The sequence below is a fragment of the Heptranchias perlo genome, chromosome 10 (genome assembly GCF_035084215.1).
Source record: "Heptranchias perlo isolate sHepPer1 chromosome 10, sHepPer1.hap1, whole genome shotgun sequence".
Lineage (NCBI taxonomy): Eukaryota > Metazoa > Chordata > Chondrichthyes > Hexanchiformes > Hexanchidae > Heptranchias > Heptranchias perlo.
In genome coordinates this window covers 84,277,224-84,293,935 of record NC_090334.1, presented here as the reverse complement: position 1 = coordinate 84,293,935, position 16,712 = coordinate 84,277,224, and the positions used below count along the sequence as shown (strand labels likewise).

Here is a 16,712-nt window from a genome sequence, read left to right as displayed (position 1 = left end):
ACAGTAGGATACTGCGCAGAAGGAGGCCATTCGGCCCATCGTGCCTGTGCCGGCTCATGCGTAGAACCTGGGTTAGACCAGCCTTGGAGTATTGTGCACGGTTCTGGTCCCTAATTATAGAAAGAATATAGAGGCACTGGAAAGGGGCCGGGGGGGGGGAGAAAGATTCACAAGAATAATACCAGAATTGAGAGGATATCCTGGACAGGCTGGGGCTCTTTTCTCTTGAAAAGAGAAGGCTGAGGGGTGACCTGATCGAGGCCTTGAAGATAATAGGGTTTGATATGGTAGACATGAGAAGATGTTTCCACTTATGGGGGAGTCCAAAACTAGAGGTCATAAATATAAAATAGTCGCTAATAAATCCAATAGAGAATTCAAGAGAAACTTCTTTACCCAAAGAGGTACTCGCTACCTCGAGGAGTAGTTGAGGCAAATAGCATCAATGCATTTAGGGGGAAGCTAGATAATCACATGAGGGAGAAAGGAATAGAAGGGTATTCTGATAGGGTTAGATGAAGGAGGGAGGGAGGAGCCGCGTGTGGAGCATAAACGTCGACATAGACCTGTTGGGCCGAATGGCCTGTAGTTTCGATGTAACTCTTTGAAAGAGCTATCCAATTAGTCCCACTCCCCTGCTCTTTCCCCATAGCCCTGTAATTTCCCTTCAAGTATTTATCGAATTTCCTTTTGAAAGTTACTATTGAATCTGCTTCCACCGCCCTTTCAGGCAGTGCATTCCAGATCACTGCGTCAAAAAATGTTTCCTCATGTCTCCTCTGATTCTTTTGCCACACGCCTTAAATCTGTGTCCTCTGGTTACTGATCCTTCTGCCACTGGAAACAGTTTCTCCTGATTTACTCTATCAAAACCCTTCATGATTTTGAACACCTCTATCAAATCTCCTCTTAACCATCTCTGTTGTAAGGAGAACAACCCCAGCTTCTCCAGTCTCTCCACATAACTGAAGTCCCTCATCCCTGTTCCATTCTAGTAAATCTCTTCTGCACCCTCTCTAAGGCCTTGACATCCTTCCTAAAGTGTGGTGCCCAGAATTGAACACTATATACCAGGGTACGGTAGCATAGTGGTTATGTTACTGGGCAAGTAATCCAGAGGCCTGGACTAAAATCCAGAGTCATGAGTTCAAATCCCGCCACGGCAGCTGGCAAATTTAAATTCAATTAATTAAAAATAAAAAAAAAAATCTGGAATTAAAAATACTAGTATCAGTAATGGTGGCCATGAAACTACCGGATTGTTGTAAAAACCCATCTGGTTCACTAATGTCCTTTAGGGAAGGAAACCTGCCGCCCTTACCCGGTCTGGGCCTATATGTGACTCCAGACCCACAGCAATGTGGTTGATTCTTAATTGCCCTCTGAAATGGCCTAGCAAGCCACTCAGTTGTAAAATCTCGCTCAAGAAGGCGGCTCACCACCACCTTCTCGAGGGCAATTAGGGATGGGCAATAAATGCCGGCCTTGCCAGCGACGCCCACATCCCGTGAACGAATTTAAAAAAAATATTCCAGCTGAGGTCGAACCAGTGTTTTATAAAGGTTTCTCATAACTTCCTTGATTTTGTACTCAATGCCTCTATTAATAAAGCCCAGAATCAGGTATACATTTTTAGCAGCCTTCTCAACCTTTCTTGCCACCTTCAAAGATTTGTGTACAAACATCCCCAGGTCTCTGTTCCTGCACCCCCTTTGAAATTGTACCATTTAGTTTATTTTCTCTCTCCTCATTCTTCCTACCAAAATGTATCACTTCACACTTCTGTGTTAAATTTTATCTGCCATGTGTCTGCCCATTTCACCAGTCTGTCTGTCCTCCTGAAGTCTGTTACTATCCTCCACATTGTTTACTACATTTCCAAGTTATGTGTCATCTGCAAACTTCGATATATTAATAACCTGGACTTGGGCATACAGGATATAATTTCAAAGAGCAGTGGTCTAATCTGTGCTGTATCACTGTACCCATGCTGTACCTGCCCTGGGAGTGTTTGATGGGACAGTGTAGAGGGAGCTTTACTCTGTATCTAACCCGTGCTATACCTGCCCTGGGAGTGTTTGATGGGACAGTGTAGAGGGAGCTTTACTCTGTATCTAACCCGTGCTGTACCTGCCCTGGGAGTGTTTGCTATTCCCAACACCTGATCACCAAAATGGTTACATCAGAGTGATGGTAGATCAGTTGTAATTACCTGTTAGGCTAGGTGACCTTAGTGGTTGGATCACGACAATGCCCTTTTGATGATGTAAGAGGAGGAGTGCCGTCTGCTGGGCAGCGAGTGTGGTAAGTGAAATATTACGGGTGGAACACCCCAACCTGCTGCAGCGTGGAGCGGTGCCGTGAATTGATGCTTATCTGCACTTCCACTGGCTGAGTCATTATGCCACACAGAGTGGGTGTGATCTGCCCATACACAGCTTGTAAGCTGGCATCTCAGCAATGGATCGCATTGGCTTGCACTGTTATTTGCCTTATTTTGCGCGTTGGTCTAGGGGGAAGAAGTAAACCATATTCCACTCAAGTGAAGAGTGATTCTGGCCGAGGATGTTTCTTGTGTGATACTCTTATTTTAATCTGTGGCTGAAGATTAGTCTGGGGTGAATCCACTACCAGAAATATAAATTAGTTCTTTTAGTTGCATGGGAAAGTTTAGAAGCTAAAAAGCAAAGTTCAAAGTCCCACATTAAACTGCCCCTCTCTCACCCCGCACTCTTGTATAACCGTCCTCACCAGATCCGTCAACCCCACCTTCTCACTTCTTAGATTCCAGCCTGTAACTTGCCCCTGGGTATCTGTTGTTCTATATATTGACGCCCCCCCCCCCACCCCTCCCCCAAACGAGCCCCTTGATTAGATTCCAACATGTAACTCACTGGGGTATATGGTTGCAGCAGAAATTAACATCTGGTGGGCTCTATATCCGTGGCTGACTCCAGCCCACCACTGTAACTGCCCAAACGCTGAAGGTGACAATTGCCCCCGTTGTTCTATGCTCTTGTGTTGTTTGTGGCCTCCCCAATTGTGGGGTGTTGCTCCAAGCTGGAATTTTAGCTGTCCGGCAAGGCGGGGAACTCTGTGCGCCGGCGGGAATGTCCCGGTGTCCGCGCAGGAAGTGCAAAGAAATTCCACTAATTATTAGAGGCAATGGTCTTGGAGCTAATGTTGGTAAAGACTGCGGGAAAATATCATGGAAAATGTCAGAGCAAAAACTCTGTTTAACACTGGACTTCCCGGTAAATGATCGGAGAAATGCAATGGAATTCCTATCCTGGAAAGTGTCAGCAGAAAATAGCTGCAGATCTGGGGAATTACATGGGACTGCGATGCATGAACTGCCAGGGATTTCAGATCACTCTCCTTCCACTATTATACTGAGACTGTCAATTGCTAGACGTTTGGAAGGAATTGGAAGTGTTACACAGAAGATAACTCGCCGTCTGGAGTGTGACAACTGAGAGCCTTGTACTGAGGGTGGGGTGTAACAGAGTGTGTGTTATAATGGAGGGTAGAGCCCCTGTAGTGAGGTGGGGAAGGAGGGTTGTGTACAAGATGCCATACTTCTGACTGCAGCGTGTTCAGGTCCACTCTGTACTGGGATCGTTTGAGTGGTACAGATGTTATTTGTGGCCTGTGACGATAGATACAGTGTGCTGGGCGAGGATCAGCATCATGTGTGGCACAGCTGAGCAGCATAGATAACTGCTGTAAAGAGGGGAGGGTGGATTTACCCAGATCACAAGAAGGTCACCTTCGCCTCACTAACAGAATCGTCCACCCTGGGACTGTCGTGACCTTTTCCCCGTTTCATAGATGGTCAACCATTTTCATGTCAAAGCTCAGGTCAGCTGGTTGGTCATAGAATCATAGAAAATTTACGGCACAGAAGGAGGCCATTCGGCCCATCGTGTCTGCACCAGCTGAGAATCGAGCCACCCACTTTCCCGCATTTGGTCCATAGCCCTGCAGGTCACGGCTCTTCAGGTGCACATCCAGGCATTTTTTAAATGAGTTGAGGGTTTCTGCCTTTACCACCCTCTCAGGCAGTGAGTTCCAGACCCTCACCACCCTCTGGGTGAAAAAAACTTTCCTAATTTCCACCTAAACCTTCTTCCAATCACTTTAAATCTATGCCCCCTGGTTATTGACCCCTCCGCTAAGGGAAATAGGTCCTTCCTATCCACTCTATCTAGGCCCCTCATAATTTTGTACACCTCAATTAAATCTCCCCTCAGCATCCTCCGTTCCAAGGAATACAACCCCAGCCTATCCAATCTTTCCTCATAGCTAAAATTCTCCAGTCCTGGCAACATCCTTGTAAATCTCCTCTGTACCCTCTCTAGTGCAATCACATCCTTCCTGTAATGTGGTGACCAGACCTGTGCGCAGTACTCCAGCTGTGGACTAACTAATGTTTTATACAGTTCCAGCATAACATCCCTGCTTTTATATTCTATGCCTCAGCTAATAAAGGAAAGCATTCCATATGCCTTCTTAACCATCTTATCTACCTGTCCTGCTACCTTCAGGGATCTGTGGACATGCACTCCAAGGTCCCTCACTTCCTCTACACCTCTCAGTCTCCTCCCATTTATTGTATATCCCCTTGCCTTGTTTGCTCTCCCCAAATGCATTACCTCACATTTCTCCAGATTGAACTCCATTTGCCACTTTTCTGTCCATCTGACCAGTCCATTGATATTTTCCTGCAGTCTACAGCTTTCCTCCTCACTATCAACCACACGGCCTATCTTTGTGTCATCCGCAAATTTCTGAATCATGCCCCCTACGTTTAAGTCCAAATCGTTAAAGTATACCACAAAAAGCAAAGACCGAGTACTGAGCCCTGCGGAACCCCACTGGAAACAGCCTTCCAGTCACAAAAACACCCGTCGACCATTACCCTTTGCTTCCTGCCACTGAGCCAATTTTGGATCCAATTTGCTACTTTCCCTTGGATCCCATGGGCCTTTACTTTTTTGACCAGTCTGCCATGTGGGACCTTATCAGAAGACTTGCTAAAATCCATGCAGACTACATCAATTGCACTGCCCTCATCGACCCTCCTTGTCACCTCCTCAAAAAATTCATTCAAGTTGGTCAGACACGACCTCCCCTTAACAAATCCTAGTCCTAGATTCTTAAATAAGTCTTAGATTCTTCTCCTGACGTCTGGTTTCATAAGATCATAAGAGATAGGAGCAGGAGTAGGCCATCCGGCCCCTCGAGCCTGCTCCGCCATTTAATGAGATCACGGCTGATTTGATTTTTACCTCAACTCCACTTTCCCGCCCTTTCCTTTGACTCCCTTGCTGATCAAAAATTTGTCTAACTCAGCCTTGAATGGATTCAATGACTCAGCCTCCACGGCTTTTTGGGGTAAAGAATTCCAAAGATTCACGACCCTCTAGGAGAAGAAATTCCTCCTCATTTCCGTCTTAAACGGGCGACCCCTTATTCTGAGACTATGCCCCCTAGTTTTAGATTCCCCCATGAGGGGTAACATCCTCTCAGCATCTACCCTATCGAGTCCCCTCAGAATTTCGCATGTTTCAATAAGATCTCCTCTCATTCTTCTAAACTCCAGTGAGTATAGACCCAACCTGTTCAATCTTTCCTCATAAGACAACCCTTCCATACCCGGAATCAACCTAGTGAACCTTCTCTGAACTGCCTCCAATGCAAGTCTGTCCTTCCTTAAATAAGGGCACCAGAACTGTACGCAGTACTCCAGGTGTGGTCTCACCAGCACCCTGTACAGTTGTAGCATGACTTCCCTGCTTTTATACTCTGTCCCCCTAGAAATAAAGGCCAATATTCCATTTACCTTCCGGATTACCTGCTGCACCTGTATGTTGACTTTTTGTGTTTCACGTACGAGGTCACCCAGATCCCTCTGTACCGCAGCATTTTGTAGTATTTCTCCATTCAAATAATATTTTGCTTTATTATTTTTCTCCCAAAGTGGATGACTCCACATTTTCCCACATTATATTCCATCTGCCAAATTTTTGCCCATTCTCTTAACCTGTCAATATCCCTTTGCAGACACTTTGTGTCCTCATCGCAACTTGCTTTTCCACCTATCTTTGTATCATCAGCAAATTTGTCCACAAGACACTCTGTTCCTTCATCCAAGTCATTGATATATATTGTAAATAGTTGAGGCCCCAGCACTGAGCCCTGCGGCACCCCACTAGTTACAGATTGCCATTTTGAAAATGACCCTTTTATCCCGACTCTTTGTTTTCTGTTAGTTAGCCAATCCTCTATCCATGCCAGTATATCACCCCCAACACCATGAGCTCTTATCTTGTGCAGTAATCTTTTATGTGGCACCTTATCGAATGCCCTTTGGAAATCCAAATATACTGCATCCATTGGTTCCCCTTTATCCACCCTGCCCGTTACTTCCTCAAAGAACTCTAATAAATTTGTCAGACATGATTTCCCTTCATAAAACTATGTTGACTCTCCTTGATTGTATTATGAGTCTCCAAATGTCCTGCTACTACTTCCCTAATAGTGGATTTTAGGGGCCCGATATTAGCACCTGCTATCGGGTGTGTTCCTGGCGGGGGGGCTCCGAAAATCGGGGACTCCCGGAGCGGGTCGGGAGCCCGGCTCCAGCCCGCCCACTTCCGGGTTCCCCACAGACGTGCTGACATGCGCATGCAGCCCCCGCATGTGGGACTCCCGCAGGCAATTAAAGCCGGCGGTGTGCAACTTAAGGTATTTATTCAGGTATTTCAGGTCATTAACAGACCTGATTAAGGGAATATGTCAGGACGGGTGGAATTTTAGAAACAACTGGGACTGTCTCCCGTACTGGGGGAAACACTCCTAGTTGAAATGGACGTGTTGCAGCCATCAGCCTGTGGCAGCTGCAAAGGTCCATTTGACAGGTGGGGAGACCCTCACTCTTTGCAGGAGGCCACTCTGTCACTTGGGACAAAGTTTGGCCTCCACCACCCTCCTCCTGACAATCAAATTCACCAACTTGCACACTTACCCCGGGGTCCAGAGACATGTACCTACCTTGCGGACCCCCTCAGATGTACATCTTCCGGATGGGGGCCGCCGTAGCTGCAGTCATGACCTCCTCGGAGGGCGAACAGCATCACCAGCCTCGCCGGCCACGCCGTCTACCTCTGACACGTGGAGCTCAACAACACAGTGCTGTGACGCATCCACCTGCACAGCAGGAGGGAGGGCAACCGCAGAGAGAGATGCATCGCAGGGGGCACTACCCTCGCCACAGGGTCCACAGACCGAGGCTCAGCTTCCTGGACCTCTCTGAGCATCAGTGCATACGGAGGCTCAGAGTCACTCGACATGTAGTTGTGGACATCTGCAGCCTCCTTCATGCCGAGCTGCTTCCGGCTGGCCCGAGCACCATCATCTTACCTGTCGCTGTCAAAGTCACCACTGCCCTCAACAACTTCTCCGCATCCTTCCAGGGTGCCACCGGGGACATCGCCGACGTCTCTCAGTCGTCTGCACAAAAGAGCCCTGCAAATACACCTACACTCACTCTGCAGTGACACAATGGGTGGCATCAGGTGTGGGTCTTCATTGTGATCCTCAGGAAAGGGCATTATTGCACAAACCAGACAAGATTCGCAAAGACGTGGCAGTAGTGGTGCCAATATAATATGTAATGTGAGTTGGTCAGAAATTAAATATAAGTAAAAACCATGACAAACCCTCAAACACCCTTGTGCATCCCCTTCATGCTCACGACACGTATGCCTTATGCTTCCTACTGCACATATGTGATGCAGGCCCTGTAGCTACAGCACAGGTAGTGGCAGGTTGGGTGAGGCTGACTGTGAAAGAGATGCATGAGAGGGTGAGTATGAGATAGAGCCATGAGATTGTATGAGGATTGGGTTGAGTGGTACTGGCGGGATGAGTACTGGCGAGGTGAGTAAGTGCAGGTAAGATGAGGATGAGGTTTGAGTGGGTGTGAGGGGTGATGAGACAGAGTAGTGTTGGCAGTGCAGAAGGAGATGTGGGATGGGGGCGGTGATGTGGCAGATGGAGTGTAGGGGAATGAGTAAGTGTACTCACTTTGGCTGACCTACTGAGGTCATTGGAGCGCCTCCAGCACTGTATGCAGGTGGGCGATATGTTGGTGGTGCAGGTGACCTCCTCTGCCACCTCGAGCCAGACCGTCCTGGTGGCAGAGGCAGGCCGCTTCCTCCCGCCCGCCGGTGGGGGAAGATCTCTGTCCTCCCCCTCCTCCTCACCCCATCCAATGATACCTGGGGTGAGGCATCATTAAACCTGGGAGCAGCCTTCCCCCTGGGCTGCTCCATGCTGTAATTTTCCCTATTTGTTGCAGCATCTGTCAGTGGAGGACTGCCCCTTTAAATAGAGCTCCTCCAGCTGACAGACCTTTCTGTGCATGCGCAGTCTGCCCGCCGCGCAGCTCAGCAGTGGGGAACCCGGAAGACCAGGTAAGTGGATCCAATTAGGCTGCGATCACGCGCGGGGCAGACTGATTTCACCGGGCGCGTTACCCACGCGCCCAGTCGCTCCCCCCGCCGCGAACCAGCCGCCCTGGTAATATCGAGCCCTAGCATTTTCCCAATGACAGATGTTAGGCTAACTGGTCTATAGTTACCTGCTTTCTGTCTCACTGCCTTCTTGAATAGGAGTGTTACGTTTGGGGTTTTCCAATCCGCTGGGACCTTTCCAGAATCTAGTGAATTCTGGAAGATTACAACCAGTGCATCCACTATCTCTGTAGCCACTTCCTTTAAGACCCTCGGATGCAAGCCATCAGGTCCAGGGGACTTGTCAGCCTTTAGACCCATTAGTTTACCTCGTACTTTTTCCTCTAGTGATAGTGATTGTTTTTAGTTCCTCCCTCCCCTTTGCCCCTTGATTTTCTACTATTATTGGTATGTTATTAGTGTTTTCTACAGTGAAGACAGATACAAAATATCTGTTCAATTCCTCAGCCATTCCCTTGTTTTCCATTATTATTTCCCCAGTCTCATCCTCTAAGGGACCAATGTTTACTTTAGCTACCCTCTTCCTTTTTATATACTTGTAGAAGCTTTTACTGTCAGTTTTTATATTTCTTGCTAGTTTACTCTCATAATTTATTTTCTCCCTCTTTATTATTCTTTTAGTCATCCATTGCTGGTTTTTAAAGTTTTCCCAATCTTCGGGCTTACCAGTAATCTTTGCCATGTTGTATGCTTTTTCTTCTAACCTGATACCATCCTTGACTTCATTAGTTAGCCATGGTCGGTTCACCCTTTTTGTGGAGTCTTTCTTCCTCACAGGGATATATTTTTGTTGCGAGTCATAAAATATCTTTTTAAATGTTTGCCACTGCTTATCCACCATCATACCATCTAATCTGTTTACCCAGTCCACTCTAGCCAATTCCACCCTCATTCCTTTATAATTGCTCTTATTTGAGTTTAATACAGTAGTTTCAGACCCAAGATCCTCGCTCTCAAACTGGATGTGAATTTCTATCATGTTATGATCACTGCTTCCCAAGGGATCCTTTACTTTGAGATCATTAATTAATCCTGTTTCGTTACCCATTACCAGATCCAAAATGGCCTGTTCCCTGATTGGTTCCCCAATGTATTGGTCGAAGATACAGTCCCTAATACATTCTATGAACTCCTCCTCAGGGCTATTTTTGCCAATTTGATTTGTCCAATCTATGTGAAAGTTAAAATCGCCCATGATTATTGCATTACCTTTTTTACAAGCCCCCCTTATTTCCTGATTTATATTTTGTCCTACAGTGTAGCTACTGTTAGGGGGCCTATATACTACTCCCACCAGTGATTTCTTTCCCTTGCTATTTCTTACCTCCACCCAAATTGATTCGACATTTTGATCTTCTGAGCCAAGATCATTTCTCACTATTATACCAATTTCATCCTTTATTAACAGAGCTACCCCACCACCTTTACCTTTTTTCCTATCCTTCCGAAATGTTAAATAGCCCTGAATATTTAGCTCCCAACCTTGGTCACCTTGCAACCACGTCTCTGTAATGGCCACGAGATCATACCCATTTGTTTCTATTTGTGCCGGCAATTCATCTATCTTATTATGAATGCTGTGCGCATTTAGATAAAGAACCTTTAATTTTGTCTTTTTACCATTCTTTCCTACCCCGGCCCCATTTGCTCGTGCACTCTTATGTTTGTACGCTCTGTCCCTTCCTGACACACTCTGTTTATCATTACCCCCATCACTTTCCTGTACTACTTCCTTGTCTTTTCTCTTTATCAATCTAAACTTCGCCCCACCTGAACCCCCCCCCCCCATCTATTTAGTTTAAAACCTTCTCTACCGCCCTAGTTATTCGGTTTGCCAGAACACTGGTCCCAGCATGGTTCAGGTGAAGCCCGTTCCAACGGAACAGCTCCCTCTTCCCCCAGTACTGGTGCTAGTGCCCCATGAATCGAAACCCCTGTCTCCCACACCAATCTTTGAGCCACGCATTCATCTCTCTGATCTGAGTGGCAGTGCCTGTTTGCGCGAGTCATCTTGGCTACAATATCAAAAGGCAGTGAAGGAGCAGCGAGGGAGAGGCCAGGAGCGAGTTAAAACCCAACCGGTGATAGCGGAATTTTTCAATTTAATTAAGGCAAACTTTGAAGAGTTGAGACATAAATTGACACGTAAACTGGGCTGAACTGATAAAGAAAGGATTTGTATTTCACGATCTCAGGGCGTCCCAAAGCGCTTTACAGTCATTGAAGTACTTTTTGAAAGTTAGTCACTGTTGTAATGTAGGAAACATGGCAGCCAATTTGTGCACAGCAAGATCCCACAGACAGTAATGAGATAAATGACCGAATAATTTTTTTTAAGTGGTGTTGGTTGAGGGAAAAATATTGGCCAGGAGCGTGGGGAAAACTCCCCTGGCCAATATTTTGAGATAGTGCCGTGGGATCGTTTACATCCACCTGAGAGGGCAGACAGTGCCTCGGATTAAGTGTCTCATCCGAAAGATGGCACCTCTGTCAGTGCAACGTATTTGGTACGATACAAAACCAGCACATAGCCCTAAAAGGCAACGTCTCCACTTGTGTAGTTAAACAACCATGGTCAACAGATGAGGTAAGACTCAGAATCAAGATATAAGGAAAGGCTTACACAAATAAGATCCAGGGCTTTATAAATAGAAGCAGAGAGTACAAAAGCAATAAAGTCATAATGAACCTTTATAAAACACTGGTTCGACCACAACTGGAGTTTTGTGTCTGGGCACCGCACTTTAGGAAGGATGTGAAGGCCTTTGAGAGGGTGCGGAAAAGATTTACTAGGATGATTCCAGGGATGAGGGACTTCAGTTGCGTGGATGGACTGGAGAAGCTGGGATTGTTCTCCTTGGAACGGAGAAGATTGAGAGGAGATTTGATAGAGGTATTCAAAATCATGAAGGGTCTAGACAGAGTAGATAGGCACTGTTCCCATTGGTGGAAGGGTCAAGAACCAGAGGGCATAGATTTACGGTTCTTTTGCCAATCACCAAAGGTGACATGGGGGAAAAATTTTTTTACACAGCGAGTGGTTAGGATCTGGAATGCACTGCCCGAGGGAGTGGTGGAGGCAGATTCAATCATGGCCTTCAAAAGGGAACTGGATAAGTACTTGAAAGGAAAAAATTTGCAGGGCTACGGGGATAGAGCGTGGGAGTGGGACTAGCTGGATTGCTTTTGCAGAGAGCCGGCATGGACTCGATGGGCCCAATGGCCTCCTTTTGTCCTGTAACCTTTCTATGATTCGGTGAAATACATGGAAAATGCAGCGGACTGGGTGAGCTATAAAAAGCAACAAAGGGACACCAAGAGTAATAAAGGGAACATGCAAAAAAACTTTACAAGGTTTTTCAAAGCCAACAGTAAAACTCTTCATAAATATATTGAGAAAGAGGGATGATGGGGATTGTGGGTCCGTTAAAGACAGACGCAGGTGAGACAAATCAACATAAAGGTGAAATGGTTTACGGAGAGTTCTAAACAACGGCTGACAGATTGTCCTTGGATGGTGAAATGGAAGGGGGAGAGGACCCATACCCCAGTGAGAGTCAGCACCTTCAGGAGAGGAGGGGACCTGTACCCCAGTGAGAGTCAGCACCTTCAGGAGAGGAGGGGACCTGTACCCCAGTGAGAGTCAGCACCTTCAGGAGAGGAGGGGACCTGTACCCCAGTGAGAGTCAGCACCTTCAGGAGAGGAGGGGACCTGTACCCCAGTGAGAGTCAGCACCTTCAGGAGAGGAGGGGACCCGTACCCCAGTGAGAGTCAGCACCTTCAGGAGAGAACGGGTGATGGAGTGTGTACAGTATTCTGAATTTGTGGAGGATTCCTGCCCTTCCATTTCTCGAACAGTAGATAGAACTGCTTCATTTTTTAAACAAAAGTTGAGTTGCCTGGCCCTTCCCAGGAATGAATGGGTGCTGGGATTGCAGCGAGTGTTGGATATCGAGCTGAGCATTGTCAGTCTGTGAGAAACCAGCCTCGGGCACAGGGCTGGAGTTACCTTTTGGAACTGTCCCTCAACTGAGTTGGACTTAAAAGTGGAAGCTGGGGTGGAAATTCTATTTCGCGGACTGTTTGACGGAGATTGATTGCCATGATTAGTCAACAACTCCATTCTTGACGTAACGTGTGAGTGCCATGGTGGTAGAAGGCGATGTAGAAGGGCCCCTGGTGTTTCCTAGTCTAGCAATTGCTATGTGTGACCCGGGTTGCACTGTGGAACAGAGAGAGAGAGAGAGAGAGAGCCAGGAGTTGTGCCACTGGCTGTTTTGTTCTACGGGGAAAAAAAGCAAGGAACCAAAAGAAACAGAAAGTGTGCAGGTGTCTCGCCCAGTGACACACAGTGAAAGTTGCTTTAGTGTAAGAGTATGTAAATGAAGTTGAATCTGGATTGGGGCCAAGTGAGTAAATCATTTATAGACACAATAGCAACTAACACAAAAATAATTCAGATATTTTGTGCTGGGTGGAGCTGGCCAGCCTCCTCAGGGCTGGTGTTGGCTCGCTAGAGATTTCTTTCCACACAAGAGAGTCCTGCGGTGGAGCAGGTAGCTCGGTGCCAAGGGATTCACTCCGGAACCTATCGGGGAGCAGGGTGCGGGAGCGATCCCCTTTCAAAATTGGTCTGTTTTATTTTTTTTTTCTGGAGCCGTTGATCAGGATCCCGAGTGGTTTCTCCCCCACCCCCCCACTTCAGGTCCCCGCCGAATTCCTCAGCTCCTCCTTGGAGGGGGGTGAGAGAGAGGGGGAGGGGGGTCGGGAAGGATGTCGTCTGCAGGTGACGCAGAAATGAAGGAGGAGGGGGCACCGGTCGACATCAACAGCATGAAGTGCGTGCTGCAAGGTAAGAGAATTCGGGGCGGGGGAAGGAAGGGGAAGGGAGAGCGGGGCGGGGGAAGGAAGGGGAGGGGAGAGCGGGGCGGGGGAAGGAAGGGGAGGGGGGAGCGGGGCGGGGGAAGGAAGGGGAGGGGGGAGCGGGGCGGGGGAAGGAAGGGGAGGGGGAGCGGGGCGGGGGAAGGAAGGGGAGGGGGAGCGGGGCGGGGGAAGGAAGGGGAGGGGAGAGCGGGGCGGGGGAAGGAAGGGGAGGGGAGAGCGGGGCGGGGGAAGGAAGGGGAGGGGGGAGCGGGGCGGGAGAAGGAAGGGGAGGGGGGAACGAGATGGGGGGGTGTAAATTTGCCGGCATGAATGTTGATTGAAGCAATTGAGGCGATAAAATAAACCGGGGAGGTGGGGGACGGTCGGTGAGACACGAAGGTACAGCAGCCACTCGCCCCTATCGAGCCTCTAATCTGAGGGAACGCTCCAAGGACAGAGGTGCGGGGGGCTGGAGGCCGTGCAGGAGTTGTGTGGGGTGGGGGTTGGTTGGTTGCTGAGCCCCACACGTGCAGCAGGAGAAGCCCAGGCACTGATTGACCTCAGTGTCCCCTGGGTTAGGAAGGGAAACAATGAGCCAGTGCTCCTGATTTTGATCATTGTCCAGTGATCACCGCAGGAAAGTGTGTGTATATGAAAGAAGAAATGCAAATCTTTCTTATAGGGCACTTCACCACCTCAGGACGTCCCAATGTAATTTGCAGCCAATGAAGTACTTTTGAAGTGGAGTCACTGTTGTAATGTGTGTTTGCTCCACTGGCCGGCCTCCCATCTTCCACCCTCCATAAACTTGAGCTCATCCAAAACTCTGCTGCCCCGTATCCTAACTCGCACCGAATCCCATTCACCCATCACCCCCTGTGCTCGCTGACCTACATTGGCTCCCGGTCCAGGAACACTTTGATGTTCAAATCCCCCCAGAGCCTCGCCCTTCCCTATCTCTGTAACCCCCTCCAGCCCTACAACCCTCTGAGATCTCTGCACTCTAATTCTGGCCTCTTGCGCATCCTCGATTTCGACCGCACTGCCATTGGCAGCCGTGCCTTCAGCTGCCTAGGCCCTAAGCTCTGGAATTCCCTCTCTACCTCTCTCTCTTCCTTTAAGATGCTCCTTAAAACCTGCCTCTTTGGCCAAGGGTCATCTGACCTAATACCATCGTATGGCTTGGTGTCAAATTTCTATCTGATTTACGATCCTGTGAAATGCCTTGGGACATTTTACTACCTTAAAGGCGCTACATAAATGCAAATTGTTGCATGGGTGTCTTTGTCTATGGGTGTCTTTGCATCATGTTCCTGTGCGTGTGCGTGTCTGTCTGTCTGTGTGCGCGTGTCTGTCTGTCTGTGCGCGCGTGTCTGTCTGTCTGTGTGCGTGTGTCTGTCTGTCTGTGTGCGCGTGTCTGTCTGTGCCCGTGCGCGTGTCTGTCTGTGCCCGTGCGCGAGTCTGTCTGTGCCCGTGCGCGTGTCTGTCTGTGCCCGTGCGCGTGTCTGTCTGTGCCCGTGCGCGTGTCTGTCTGTGCCCGTGTGCGCGTGTCTGTCTGTGCCCGTGCACGTGTCTGTCTGTGCCCGTGCGCGTGTCTGTCTGTGCCCGTGTGCGCGTGTCTGTCTGTGCCCGTGCACGTGTCTGTCTGTGCCCGTGCGCGTGTCTGTCTGTCTGTGTGCGCGTGTCTGTCTGTGCCCGTGCGCGTGTCTGTCTGTGCCCGTGTGCGCGTGTCTGTCTGTGCCCGTGCGCGTGTCTGTCTGTGCCTGTGCGCGTGTCCCTTTGTGTGTTTGTGTCTGTCTCTCTGCGTGTCTGGATGTCGGGTGAGGACAGCTTTAGTTGGCTGTGATAGCCCCCACAGTCAAATATCCCGCCAAGACTCACTGCCTGGGCTCTCATGTAAAGAATAGGCAGACGGGTGAGGCATTGGGGAGACGGGCAGTGGAACCCTTCGGGAGGGGAGGGGAGAGCAGTGCGGTGCGAGACTCCTCAGTCCGCTGCACGACCAGCGTCCGCCCTCACCGGCGCTCTGATGGGGAAGGCCGGAGGCCCTCCCCGCACCGACAGAGGGCAAATCTCCCGCACGCCTCACGGGCAGTCGCGCTGCGGGCCCAGCAACCGTGCCCGACCCGTCACCTCTCCGGGCGGTGAACGGTGAACTTCAGCGGGCAAGGGATGGGAGGACGCCAAAATAAAAATAACTTCATAAACGGAGACAAGAGGGAACAAAGGAAGCCTGTTAGAGGTAACAAAGAATCCATCGAGACAGACGCCAGCTTAATTGAACTCGATCCTGTTGCAGATTATTAGACTGGAGGGGGAGGTGTTGGACAGAGGCTGTGAGGGGGTTCGCGGAGGATGTGTCACACAGTGGGCAAAAGTACTGTGAAGAAGGTTCTGGAAAACTCTCCTTCCCTCTCGCTGCCTCCCAGCGTGCTCACCGCAGGCCCGATCCCAAAGAGCGAAAGCCACACCCTTTGATTGAGGGGTGGTCTGTGGATCTCATACAGGGAGAGTTGGGTCAGAGAGTCCAGAACTGGGGATGAGGGAGGGGAGGGAATGGCAAGGGTTTAGGTGTCTTTGCCCGGTTGAAAATTAATTGAAAACTTCAGCAATAAATGTGCCTTTTTGTTTTTTTAAAAATTCCCGGAACACGGTGTTGGATTTAGAAATCTTCGGACGGCTAACTTGAAAGGAGGACCCTCTAGGTCAAATTCACAACGCTGGTAACCTTGAGGGAGTGGGTAATACTCGGAGCAAGATTGAAAGTTCACCCGTCATTAGGAAATATAGCAGTTTATCTTTACAGCGGATAAGATGGCAGAGAGCAAGGGCTGCCTGTGGATTGGATTGGCGCCCAAGTCTCATCAATCAAAGTTCAGCGATTGCCTCTAACACACCCTCCCGTGCCTGCAACCTGTGTAGACACGGAACAGAATCAGTTTCACCTCTCTCTGGGCTGGAATGTTTATTCTGTAGCCTATGGCGACTTAAGTAAATACACAGCAGGTAGCTGGAAAATCTTTGGCATGTGACAGTGTGACTCCCTCCCAGTGGGCAGGGGCTGCACTCACTGACAGCTCAGTGATTTATTCAGCAAACTTGTTCATTTCATGGGACACTGGGACCAGTTCTGGGACAGGAAGGAGCTGTTCTGCTGGGACGGGCTTCACCTGAACCGGCCTGGGACCAGGGTCCTAGCTGAAAGGATAAATAGGGCTGTAGAAAGGGATTTAAACCAATGAAAGGGAGGGAGGGCTTAGGCAGAAATAAAAATAGCTTAAAGATTTAAAAAGGGTGAGAGCAAAGTC

At 48.9% G+C, this 16,712-nt stretch overlaps 1 protein-coding gene across 1 annotated transcript in view; it reads left to right on the top strand.

The window, feature by feature from the left end:
- The first annotated feature begins 13,314 nt into the window (after positions 1-13,314).
- Positions 13,315-16,712, top strand: part of LOC137326802 (nesprin-2-like) — a 130,122-nt gene continuing 126,724 nt past the window's right edge. Inside the window, exon 1 of the mRNA XM_067992196.1 lies at positions 13,315-13,393. Within this exon, the coding sequence (XP_067848297.1) occupies positions 13,315-13,393 (79 nt within the window). The remainder of the gene's footprint in view (positions 13,394-16,712) is intronic.